At 35.8% G+C, this 13075-nt stretch overlaps 1 protein-coding gene across 1 annotated transcript; it reads left to right on the top strand.

Annotated features, from left to right (window-relative positions):
• The first annotated feature begins 3162 nt into the window (after positions 1-3162).
• Positions 3163-12375, top strand: LOC141299810 (protein FAM222A-like). Its single transcript, XM_073830180.1, has 3 exons — positions 3163-3168; positions 3292-3298; positions 11160-12375. Exons 1-3 carry the CDS (start codon positions 3163-3165, stop codon positions 12152-12154), a joined length of 1008 nt encoding a protein of 335 aa, XP_073686281.1. The 3' UTR covers positions 12155-12375.
• The last annotated feature ends 700 nt before the right edge of the window (positions 12376-13075 follow it).

Raw genomic sequence — 13075 nt, 5'->3', positions numbered from 1 at the left:
ACATTTAAGCATTTATTATGCTTGAAACATTTTTAACTTTAAGCATTTAGTTATATATATTTAAAATATAACATATATATTTTATTTTTTTGCGCATTTATTTATGCATTCATTTAAGCATGTGCTTTTTTTATTTGAGCATTTTTCATGCATTTATTTAATGCTTAAACAATTTTCTATTTTTGTTGATTTTAAGCATCTAAGCTTTTATGCATTTATTTAAGAATGTACTTCATTTTTTTTTTCTAATTAAGCATAGACAGGTTTTATTTGTGCATTTGTGCATTTATTTTTATTTGAACAATGCATTTATTTATGCATTTATTTAAGCATGTACTTCATTTAATTTATTTTTTTATTTTTCTAATTAAGCAGAGAAAGTTTTATTTGTGCATTTATTTTTTTTATTTGAACATTTATCTATGCATTTATTTAAGTGCTTAGGCATTTAATGTGTTTTAAACATTTTTTAATTTTTATTTATTTAAGCATTTAGTTTGTCTAAAAAATGATTTTTTTTTTAAGCATCTACGCTTTTATTTGAGCATTTATGCATTCATTCAAGCATTTGTTTTATGCTTTAATATTTTACTTTTTTTCATTTGTCTAATAAATCATTAATATTGTTACCATAATTTTCAAGTTACTAGCATATATAGCATGAGTCTTCTAACATGATTAGCAAGTTGATAGATAGCTAGATAAATGAGATCAGTCTGAAGATCTGGCCTGAGTTTGTAGAGTTAAAGCTCTAGGAGAAGTTATATATATTATTTTTTTGCGCATTTATTTATGCATTAATTTAAGCATGTGCTTTATTTTTTATTTGAGCATTTTTTATGCATTCATTTTATGCTTTAACATTAAAATTGTCTATTTTTGTCCATTTTAAGCATCTAAGCTTTGTGCATTTATTTTTTTATCTGAACTTTTTTTATGCATTTATTTAAGCATTTAATTTTATGCTTTAACATTAAAATGTTCTGTTTTTGTCGATTTGAAGCATCTAAGCTTTTTTATTTAAACAATGCATTTATTTATGCATTTAAGCATCTGCTTCATTTATTTTCTAATCAAGCATAGATGGGTTTTATTTGTGCATTTATGCATTTTTTTTTTTTTTAACATTTATCTGTGCATTTAGTTTGTTTTAAAAAATTATTTTTATTTATTTTAAGCATCTAAGCTTTTATTTGAGCAAGTATGCAGTTTTTTATTTGAGCAGTTATGCATTCATTCAAGCATTTGTTTTATGCTTTAATATTTTACTTTTTTCATTTGATGATTAATGAAGCATTAATATTGTTACCATCATTTTCAAGTTACTAGCATATATAGCATGATTCTTCTAACATGATTAGCAAGTTGATGGATGAGATCAGTCTGAAGATCTGGCCTGAGTTTGTAGAGTTAAAGCTCTAGGAGGAGTTATATATATTATTTTTTTGCGCATTTATTTATGCATTCTTTTAAGCATGTGCTGTAATTTTTATTTGAGCATTTTTTATGCATTTATTTTATGCTTTAACATTAAAATTGTCTATTTTTGTCAATTTTAAGCATCTAAGCTTTATTTTAAGCTTTTATTTAAACAATGCATTTATGCATTTAAGCATCTGCTTCATTTATTTTCTAATCAAGCATAGATGGGTTTTATTTGTGCATTTATGCATTTTTTTTATTTTAACATTTATCTGTGCATTTAGTTTGTTTAAAAAAAATTATTATTTATTTATTTTAAGCATCTAAGCTTTTATTTGAGCATGTATGCATTTTTTGGAGCATTTATGCATTCATTCAAGCATTTGCTTTATGCTTATGTTAATATTTTCCTTTTTTATTTGTCTAATTAAGCAATAATATTGTTACCATCATTTTCAAGTTGCTAGCATGTTGTGGCATGATTCTAACATGATTAGCAAGTTGATAGATGAGATCAGTCTGAAGATCTGGGCTGAGTTTGGAGTTTGTAGAGTTAAAGCTCTAGGAGGAGTTAAATATATTATTTTTTTGCGCATTTATTTATGCATTCATTTAAGCATGTGCTGTAATTTTTATTTGAGCATTTTTTAATGCATTTATTTTATGCTTTAACATTAAAATTGTCTATTTTTGTCAATTTTAAGCATCTAAGCTTTGTGCATTTATTTTTTTATCTGAACTTTTTTATGCATTTATTTAAGCATTTAATTTTATGCTTTAACATTAAAATGTTCTGTTTTTGTCGATTTGAAGCATCTAAGCTTTTTTGTGCATTTATTTTTTATTTATTTAAACAATGCATTTATTTATGCATTTAAGCATCTGCTTCATTTATTTTCTAATCAAGCATAGATGGGTTTTATTTGTGCATTTATGCATTTTTTTTATTTTAACATTTATCTGTGCATTTAGTTTGTTTAAAAAAATTATTTTTATTTATTTTAAGCATCTAAGCTTTTATTTGAGCATGTATGCATTTTTTGGAGCATTTATGCATTCATTCAAGCATTTGCTTTATGCTTATGTTAATATTTTCCTTTTTTATTTGTCTAATTAAGCAATAATATTGTCACCATCATTTTCAAGTTGCTAGCATGTTGTGGCATGATTCTAACATGATTAGCAAGTTGATAGATGAGATCAGTCTGAAGATCTGGGCTGAGTTTGGAGTTTGTAGAGTTAAAGCTCTAGGAGGAGTTAGAGTTGATCCTTTTAGTCTCAGAAGAAGAAGAATATTAAGATTAAATGGCATTTCAGTACGAAGGCTTTCTCAAGCCAACTTAATAATTGTCATCCGTTGGCGTTAATCACTGATTAACAGAAGCAGGAAAGGCTGAGATCTGGTCTGTGATCCGGCAGGACTGTGTTAACCGAGACCACGGGGAGCAGATTAGACGTCTAACGCTGACTGAGAGCGTTTGTGAGGAGATGGAGAGCGTCCAGAGGTCAAGCTGAAAGATCTCCACCATCTGCTCGTCTCGTTCCTCTCAGTTCTTCTCCGTTTGAGCAGCTCTCGTCGACTAATGAACGAGTCCATCTGTCAAAACACCCCCACGCTTTCCTTTCTCTGCGGTGGTTTGTTCTTTTGGCCTACTTTAAGAGTTCAGTCCGTATCTGATCATGTGTGCAGTTAATTAGCAGCGTGTTAATTGAGATTTCAGAGCCCCTCGTCCTCATGTAATGAGAGTGAGTTTGATGGAAGGCTTCAGAGGATGGACGGCGTCACGTTCTCGAGCTGAGAAACATGTGAACATCAGATGCACGCTTGCGTTGAGTTAATTGTGCTGCTTGATTGCTGTGTATTTATAGCTGGAAGGTTAGTGAGCACTATGTGGATAATTACTGAAGGTCAAGATGCTAATTATCTCCAACTACTTTGACTTCATTGAAGGAACATGTTGGTTCAACGATGAGCTTCTCCTTTCCTGACTGTACATTTATGTTCTTTCAGCCAAATGCTCTCTAAATCATTGTTTGCTGTTGATATTCATCTAAAACTAAAGCCTATTGGCTATTTACAAACCATTTGGGACTCTAGACCACAAAACCAGTCTTAAGTAGCATGGGTATATTTGTAGCAATAGCCAAAAATACATTGTATGAGATAAAATTATCCATTTTTCTTTTATGCCAAAAATATGTTCCATATTCAATGAAGATATTTCATAAATTTCTTACTGTAAATACGGCAAAGCTTCATTTTTGATTAGTAGTATGCATTGCTAAGAACAACTTTAAAAGCGATTTTCTCAGTATTTAGATTTTTTTGCACCCTCAGGTTGCAGATTTTCAAGTAGTTGTATCTCAGCCAAATATTGTCCTATCCTAACAAACCAGACATCAATGGAAGGCTTATTTATACATTGTTTACACATAAAACATGCACATTAGTACCATGCAGTCTTGACAATAAAGCTTCTTTATTTGCATTGATGGTTTACTTGAAGAACTTTTAACATCCATGGAAAATTTCAATTGCACTAAAGGTTCTTGATCAAAATGGTTTTCACAAAAAAAAAAAAAAAAAAAAATATATATATATATATATATATATATATACACACACACACATATACATACATATATATACACATATACATATATATATATAATTTTTTTTTTTTTTTTTCTCCTTCTGAAAACTGCTGACTAGAAGGTTTGGGGGAACTAAAATGGCTCTTCTATGACATGCGAAAACCCAATTTTAAAGCCTTTATTTCTAAAAGTGCATGATTATTTATAGAGCCAAAAATTCTTTGTTGTTGTTCTAGAACCAATTAAGCCTAACTATGGTTCTTGAGTTACTATTTGTGACCCTGGACTCCAAAACCAGTCATAAGCATCAATCTTTCAAAACTTAGATTTATACATCATCTGAAAGCTGAATAAATAAGCTTTGGTTTGTTAGGATAGGACAATATTTGGCTGAGATACAGCTATTTGGAAATCTGGAATCACCTTTAAAGTTGTCCAAAATAAGTTATTGTCAATGCATATTACTTAGAAAAATCGATAATTTTGACCCATGCAATGTTTTTTTTGGCTATTGCTACAAATGTGCTCCAGAGTCATTTAATGTGTCAAAAGAAATTGTCAGACAAATAAAAGTGCCAATCGTGTCCCTTATTTAGCCATAAAACATGCATATTAGTACCTACCACTCTTGACAATAAAGCTTCTTTATTGGCATTAATGGTTCCATGAAGAACTTTTAACAACAATGGAATATTTTTAATTGCACTAAAGGTTCTCAATATTATCAAAATGCTTTTCACACTAAGAAAAATAGTTCTTTCTAAAAACTGCTGACTAGAATGTTTGGTGAAACCAAAATGGCTCTTCAGTGGCATGTGAAAACACCATTTGAAGCCTTTGTTTAAAAAAGTGTATGATTCTTCAGAGAGCTAAACTCTTAATTAGGGCCTAACTAGGGTTCTTGAGTTGCTGTATGTGACCCTGGACCATCAATTTCTCGTAATTGAGATTTATACATCACCTGAAAGCTAAATAAATAAGCTTTGGTTTGTTAGGATAGGACAATATTTGGCTGGAATCTGAGGGTGCAAAAAATTCAAAATATTGAGAAGATTGCCTTTTGTTGTCCAAATGAAGTTTATATCAATGCATATTACTACGAAAAATTACATTTTGATATATTTATGGTAGGAAATGCACAAAATGTATTCATGGAACATGATCTTCATATCCTAATGTTTTTGACCTAAAAGAAAAATCTATAATTTTGGCCCATACAATGCATTGTGGGCTATTGCTCCAGGGTCACATGTAATGAAAAAAGAGAAATAAAAGTGCCAATCTTATACCTTATTTCCCCATTAAAGGTGATACAAACAGACATTGAAGCTTTTTTTATAGGCGTTGACGGTTCCATAAAGAACTCAAATGGAAGAAATCAAAAGGTTCTTTAGATTATCAAAATGCTTTTCAACATTAGAAAAATTGAAGGTTTTGGGAAACCAAAATGGCTCTTCCATGACATGTGAAAACCCCATTTTGAACCTTTATTTTTAAAAGTGTATGATTCTTTAGAGAGCCAATGTAGGTTCTTGTTCAAGAACCAAGTTAGCCTAACTAGGGTTCTTGAGTTACTATATAGTTCTTTGGAGAGCCTCTGTTGGTTCTTCAGATCAGTATATTGATTTCTGGCCTCAGAATTACCAGTATGTAAATGCCGTTTTCTGTGAGAAATCAAATATTTTTTGTTTGTATTGTTAATCAGAAACACTTTTTAGCTGTCTAAGGTTCAGCATATTGGTTTCTAGGATTGGAAGCACCAGTTCACAGATGGTTTCTGAAGAGCTGAAGAAAAAACTGTTCTCTGAAGATTCATTTTGGGTTCCTCAACGCATTACAAGTAACACAACTTGCAGAATAATAATTACTTTTTCCGAGTAACTAGTAAAGTAACGCATTACTTTTTAATTGACAAGAAAATATCTGAGTTACTTTTTCAAATAAGTCACGCCAGTTACTTTTTTCCTCCATTTATTGATTAAAAGCTCTCCTGTCCCCATGTTGAGAGAAATTGTAAGATGTTACTTTAGTTCTAGAATAAATGTGAACATGCATTAATTCATCTCACTCACTAAAAAAACAAATACAGTATTCCTCAAAATGAATAAAAACTGTGAAATTTAACTCGCAAACCTGCAATAATTAAATAATGCAAATATCCTTTAATCCCATTTTATTAACAGATGTCTTTGCTGCAGTCCTTCGATGATCCAGTTCATCCATACTAATAAGCAAAAATTACTCAAGATAATCTAACATTTGTTTTCCATTTTTTTTATTGCTGCTTTTATTGCATTTTTTCTTCTGCAGTCTACAGTATAGTCATTAATGTACTTTTCTCTAAAGAGGCTTTTGGTGTGAAAAGGCTTTTACATTTTTTTTTTTTTTAAATATTAAAATCAAACAAGCAAGCCCTGCCCAGTAATTAGTTACTTTTTTAGGGAGTAACTCAATATTGTAATGCATTACTTTTAAAAGTAACTTTCCCCAACACTGTTCCTCAGTGAACCTTTCACTGGTCTGTTCTCAAAAGAACCAGTTTTTCTTAATGTAAAGAACATTTGAATAATCCAAAGAACCTTTTTTTCCACTATAAACAATCTTTTGTGCATTGGAAATGGATGTTAAACGTTCTTCATGCACTTTGAACATCCATGGAACCTTTGAAATACAGAAATGTTCTTTAAAATCATTCTTTTAAAAACTGTTCACTGAAAGGTTCTTTGCAGAACCAAAAATGGTTCTTTAATGGCGTCAGTGCAAAAACACTCTTTTGGATCCTTTATTTTTGGAACCTTGAATGACAATAAACAACTTTTAGTTTAGAGTAGTAATATGCACCCTTAAGGTGCTAATATGCACATTTTAGGGGAAAACTAGGTACAAAGATGCCCTGCCCTATAGTGATAGCTGTTATACTTCTTTCTTGCATATTTTCTGAGAGTAATCTTGCTGTTTTGATTCTATGTCAACACAGGAAGTCATTAATGATTGGTTAGACCAATTGGTTTGTAGTTTTTTATGATTGTCCATCCTTTCAAAATGCTAAAAAACCCAAGCATTTTGAATGCACTGCCACTTTTGCCTTCAATTTCAAACATATTCCTTTCCACCATCTCTTTTTGATTGATTTTTCTTCAAGTTTCCCTCAGTCCCCAGTGTTTCTGGTGCTTCATTGTGTTCGGTGACCCCGGTGGGCTCAGCGGGCCGCTCCACCTCTGCTCTTCCCTTCATTTTAAACACTCAATTTATTTCCTTTATGAGATGGATCTTGTAGATTGAATCATTTTCACAGTTGGGGGCTCATTGTGGGCCTGGAATGAAATGAAGTCCCAGATCAATCCCGAAACGGGAACAACGTGAGCTCGGCATCGCGTGACAGAAGCTTAAAACGGCTGTGGGGACTGTTTGTGTTTCTCACGTCGAGATCCTTCAGTCGTCCGCCGCCGAATGATTTTGATTGACAGCGGCGTAATCGGCCTTAATTTCAGCACTTTGCTTTTCATGTCAGAAATTCCATAAAGGTGTCATTTCAGCCGTATTTTCCGCCAGAAGATTTACTGCTCTGAAATGGAGCAGTTTTTTCCACCTTCCTTGTGTTGCAGGAAGCTAAACAGCCATGAAATTGCCTGAATAATGGTGGTTAAATCCAATCTCGGTTTGTCGGCGTTGCTTCCCCGTACACTTCTGGCCCTAGGTCCCGCTTTCATTTGAAAGCCACTGCGATTGTAGACATCTCAAAATTGGCCGCCAATGATATTGGCTTACATTTATTGTGGCACTAAGATGGCATCACAAGCATATATAAAGCTGTTTCCAATTTGCTGCTTGTTTAGCATTGTAGCTCCAGCTGAGTGGATCCCACATCCAAACGCCATGAAATGAATTCCACTCAAGCCACAAGAAACAAAATTAGCTCCTTTCCCATCCCCCTCCTCATCTCTATTTCCCCCTCTTGATTTCCCAAGGTAATCCAATTTTGTCCTGAAGAAAGACCAAATTAATTTCATAATGCACTGATCAAACATTGCCTGAGGTGTCTCCCTCCACGAAATGAGTTTTTAGAGAGATGCAGATGTCTGAGGATGAACAGCCAGCCAAGGAAATAAGGAGACGGAGAGCGACGCAGACGCTCCAATATCTTCATTTTTATTGGACGATTTTTCTTGTGTGACGTCTGATCATTTTTAACTCATCCGGTATTCATCACTCTTCCATATTTATTGCGAAACACCTCCGGCACGAAGCGCTTCGTCGGACAGCGTGCTCTCAAATTGGAAACATTGTTTTTCTGCGGAGAGTTTAACGGATGCTACTTGTAATCCATTGAGGGTGTTTGCTGGGTAAAATGCCAGCAAACATGGATTTGTGTGCCCTTGGGAAAATAAATGTGACCCTGGACCACAAAACCAGTCATTAGGGTCAATTTTCTAAAATATTTGGCTGAGATGCAACAATTTGAAAATCTAGAATCTGAGGGTGCAAGAAAATCAAAATGCTGAGAAGATCGCCTTTAAAGTTGTCCAAATGAAGTTCTTGATATTGCTAATCAATGCAATGCATATTACTAATCAAAAATCCAAAATAGTTTTGATATATTAACAATAGGAAATTTACTAAACATCTTCATGGAACATCATCTTCACGTATCCTAATGATTTTTGGCATTGAAGAAAAATCTGTAATTTTGACCTATACAATGCATTGACTACTGCTACAAATATACCTGTGCTACTTAAGACTGATTTTGTGGTCCAGGGTCACAAATGTAGCTAAAATAAGGCTATAAAACCCATACTAATTAGTCCTAAACAAGACTAAATCAAGAGTCTTGTAAAATATTTACTTCAAAATGATGTGAAAATCGTCCTGCTTATTCATTCACAGAAAACACAATCTTGATATAATGTTTTGTGATAGAAAGCTGTATGCGAAGGAGTGACAGTGGCCATTATTATTTAGTGATTTACACCTGAGAGACAAAGAGCAGGTATCAGATCAAAAAACATCTGATATATGCTTTGTACTATCGTTAAAAAAGGACGTTTTAAACCTGAGAAGTTAATAATTGTTCAGCAAATTGTTTTGCGAACATAGTGTTAATAATAAACATGGTCTAAAGCATCCATTATGTAACAGCGTACACTCATATTACTTTTATATCGCATTTATTTATTCATTTTATTAGTATTATTATATAAGTACTACAATTTGTCATACTAGTAATTTTATTATAAATCGAAAAGCAAGACGTCTTGAAAGAACTTGGGAGCTGCAGCCAATGATTGATCCTCTGCTGCCATCTTCAGGTTATAGTGTTAATTTCATGTCATTTTCATCTTAAAAAAAAGATGTTTTCTGTGAAAAGACATTTTTTTCCTTGTCGTCTTTATGAATAAAAAGCGATTCTTTGAAGTTAATTTTATTGCACAGCTGTAGAGTTGAAAAATAATAATGATAATATTTTAAAGCAAGATTTTAAAAATGTGTTCATGACTATGACGGCAAGGTACTGATTATCAAGAATACAATTAAGATGTCCTTGAAGAGAAGTATTGCTAGCTAGCTAACGTTAGCCTAAACATAGCGTTTAGCTGTCAGCATTTAAATGTACAACTATGCAGGTTCTCTCCTGGGATTTAAATGATATGTTGTTAAATAATATATAACTGAATGTTCATGCTGCTATCATTATTTACGATGTTGTGATTATTATTTTTCTCATTTTCTGATGAGAACGAGGCAGTAGAGGAGTCTCAAGAGTGTCCACCTATATATAGCACACATAAAATGAGCTTCAGCGGAGGTTTACGAGCTGCTTATCATTATCATTTTCCTTCCCGATACCGATTCCGATACCTGGGCTCGGGGTATCGGCTGATACCGAGTACTAATCCGATACCTGGGTCTGTAATTGTATATACAGCTGTAGATAATACTAATAAATTGTTTTATGGTGTGCTTCAGACTTATCCCTTGATAAAACAAACATACAGTGATATATACAGTGAACTAGAGTATTTTTATTATCTGACATACATTTGACAGTAATTTTTTTTTTTATATAGTTAGCATTAGTTATCTGGTTTTCTGACGTACATCAGCCCTGTTTATAACAGAGAATTTTGGCCAGATTTTGTGCGGCATTTTCAAACGCTCCTCACTGCATCTCGCAGCAGTAACAGTGTTGCAAAATCAACGTTGGCTCCCGAATAAAGCTGTTCGGGGTTTGTGAAAGTTTGTTTGCGTTGCAGTCCAAGCTGATAAACGTATCGTGTTAGTTTCACTTTCGTTTCGCGTGCCGTTTTATGTTTCTTATCTGAAACCGAAATGGCAGAGCTTATGAGTTGAACAACGCGGTGGTCACGCCAGTGTGACCGCTCACGAAAATTAGTAACACTGGCAGAAAAAATGGTCACAGTCTGGAGCCCTTTAATATTACCGCAAGTGTCCCGCGCGCTTCAGTACAAGGAGTAAACAAATCCATGCGCCTGTACCATTCATTAACACAGAGACACGCATAGTTCATATTCAAACAGTCGGTTTTCGGCTTAATATTAGTCCATATCACGATTTGATTTAAGTGTAATGAACTACCTTTGATTAATGCATCAAACTTTGACAAATTCCTTGACGTTCCGCGTTAAACTGTAAATTCCATTTAGACTGGATTCCGCGATTCCGTCCGTGTTTTCCGCATCGCCGAAATCATAAAGCCCTATGAGACATGCCGCCGTTTTACTGGCTGGTTGGTCCAGTCTGAGATACTGCCAAACAGCGGACAAACTGCTAGCACGTTTGTATTTCTTCTTCGCTGCTCTAAGCAGTGGTTGCTAACTTGCTTGTGGCAACACAGCACTATTCCCTGTGTTTGCATTCTGAGCCGCGCTGAAGAACTGGCTTCCGATTTACTAGCGGGAAAGAAAAAAGATGGTATCGGATCGGTACGTGGCTTCAAGTACTCGCCGATTCCGATGCTAGATTTTTTTGTGGTATCGGCGGCATTTCCGATACTAGTATCGGAATCGGAACAACCCTAAATATAACACAGTATTCTTAGTGTCTTTCGCTCAACTTTACCTGTCAAATTTCGCCGCCGCCAATGAGAACAATTATTCATGCCGTTTTCTCCTTGTCCACAGGTGAGCCGATCTCCACCTGCTCCCCTCGCTACCCGTCCGCGGCCGAACTGGACGCCTACGCGCAAAGGACTGCCGAGAGCCCGCTTTCAATCAAAATCTTCCCCACGAACATCAGAGTCCCGCAGCACAAGCAAATCAGCAGGACAGTCAATGGCCTGGACACCAGCGGCCAGCGCTTCGGCGCCTACCCGCACCCCTACGCCGGCGCTTACCAAGGTTTGCTGGCGATCGTCAAGACCTCCACTGCGGCCAAAGGCCTCTTAAAGAGCACCGATGGAAAACGGACCAAGCTATCGCCAGTCCAAATGGCAGTGGCTCCATATGCGCCACCCAGCAGCAGCAGGCATCGTCAGAAGCCGTATGGCGTCGTGTCCCACGGCGTCGTGCATCACATGAGCCGTCCATCCAACGTCCAATCCAGTCCTTCGTTCTTGGCCGCGTCGTGCGCCGACTCAAATTTCGCCCAGAGCGCTCTGGCTTATTCCGGAGCCGTTCTGCCAACTCAAAGTGCGGACGTGGCCGGTTCGGATTACTGGGCGCAGCGGCACTATCCGCACGTGTACGCCGCCGGAAGCGGAAGTGGGAGCGGAGCCGTCGTCAGTCGCTCGCCCGACGTCTCCTACAGATCTCACCCTCCCAGTCTAACCGTTCTAGACAAGGTCACGTCGTCCCCTGCGATGCACGCCGACTTCTCGGTCGGCCAGTTTTTCGCTCCCGCTTGGAATAGCGTGCTTGCCACACCGAATAGCGACTGTTACAACCCTCAGGAGCTGGCCCCGCGCCTCCATCCGCACTCCCGACAACCTGCGCCGTACCTGTGCTGCGGGCCGCCCGGGAAGAGCCTGTGCCAGCCGTCGGTCCTCAGCAGCAGCCTGCAGTCTCTGGAGTGCCTCATCAGCGAGATACACCCGCCCTGCATCAAGGAGCGCATGCTGGGACGAGGATACGACCCGCACCTTCAGCCTGCACACCTTCAGCTGCCTGTGCTGAGATAGGACTCTTGAAGCGGCTGAGTAAGTAAGGTTGTGTGGGTCACAGGTTTAAGCGTTGCTGGTGTCACTGGATCCTCTCAATCATTCATGGGTACTGTATTTATCAAGCTAGCATCCGTTCAAAGAGATCTTACGCTTTTCTAAGGCCTCTTTCACACATTCTGCATCTGGGAGAGAGTGTTTAAAAATTTGGGGTTGTAGCGTTTATGAAAGACGTCTTTTCTGCTTACCAAGGCTGTATTTATTTGATCAAAAATACAGTAAAATCTGTAAAATTTTGAAAAATTATTACAATTTAAAACAGATCTTTTTGATGTGAATATCTGTTAAAATGTAATTTATTTCCGCGATCAAACCTGATTTTTCAGCATCGTCACTGCAGTCTTCAGTGTCACATGATTCTTCAGAAATCGTTCTAATATGCTGATTTGCTGCTCATATTTTTGTGGAAACTGATTAGTTTTATTTTTCAGGATTCACAGGTGAATAGAAAGTTCTAAATAACAGCATTTATTTGAAATAGAAATATTATAGAACATTATAAATGCCTTTACAGACACTTTTGATCGATTTGATGCATCCTTGATGAATAAATAGTATGGAAAAGACAAAGTACATCATGCACTGATGAGGTTTTCTTTAGACCGCAGAGTATAATCAAAACAGGCTTGATTTTGATTATAAAGCAGCCAAATATCACACAAGTAGTCGTTCAGATGGACATATTGCTCATATTTGAAATAGAAATCTTTTGCAACATTCTAAATGTCTTTGTCACTTTTGATCGCTTGAATGCATCCTTGATGAATACAAGTGTTAATTTCTTATTGAAAAAACGTACTTTTGAATTGTGGTGTAAGTTATAAAGTTGAATTAAAAACTCAAATTCTCATTGTGTTTAAAAGCCAAACCCCCGAATGAAGT

This window comes from Garra rufa, chromosome 23 (genome assembly GCF_049309525.1).
Source record: "Garra rufa chromosome 23, GarRuf1.0, whole genome shotgun sequence".
Classification (NCBI taxonomy): Eukaryota; Metazoa; Chordata; class Actinopteri; order Cypriniformes; family Cyprinidae; genus Garra; species Garra rufa.
The sequence above is the reverse complement of the archived record's forward strand: the minus strand, read 5'-3'. Positions and strand labels throughout refer to the sequence as shown.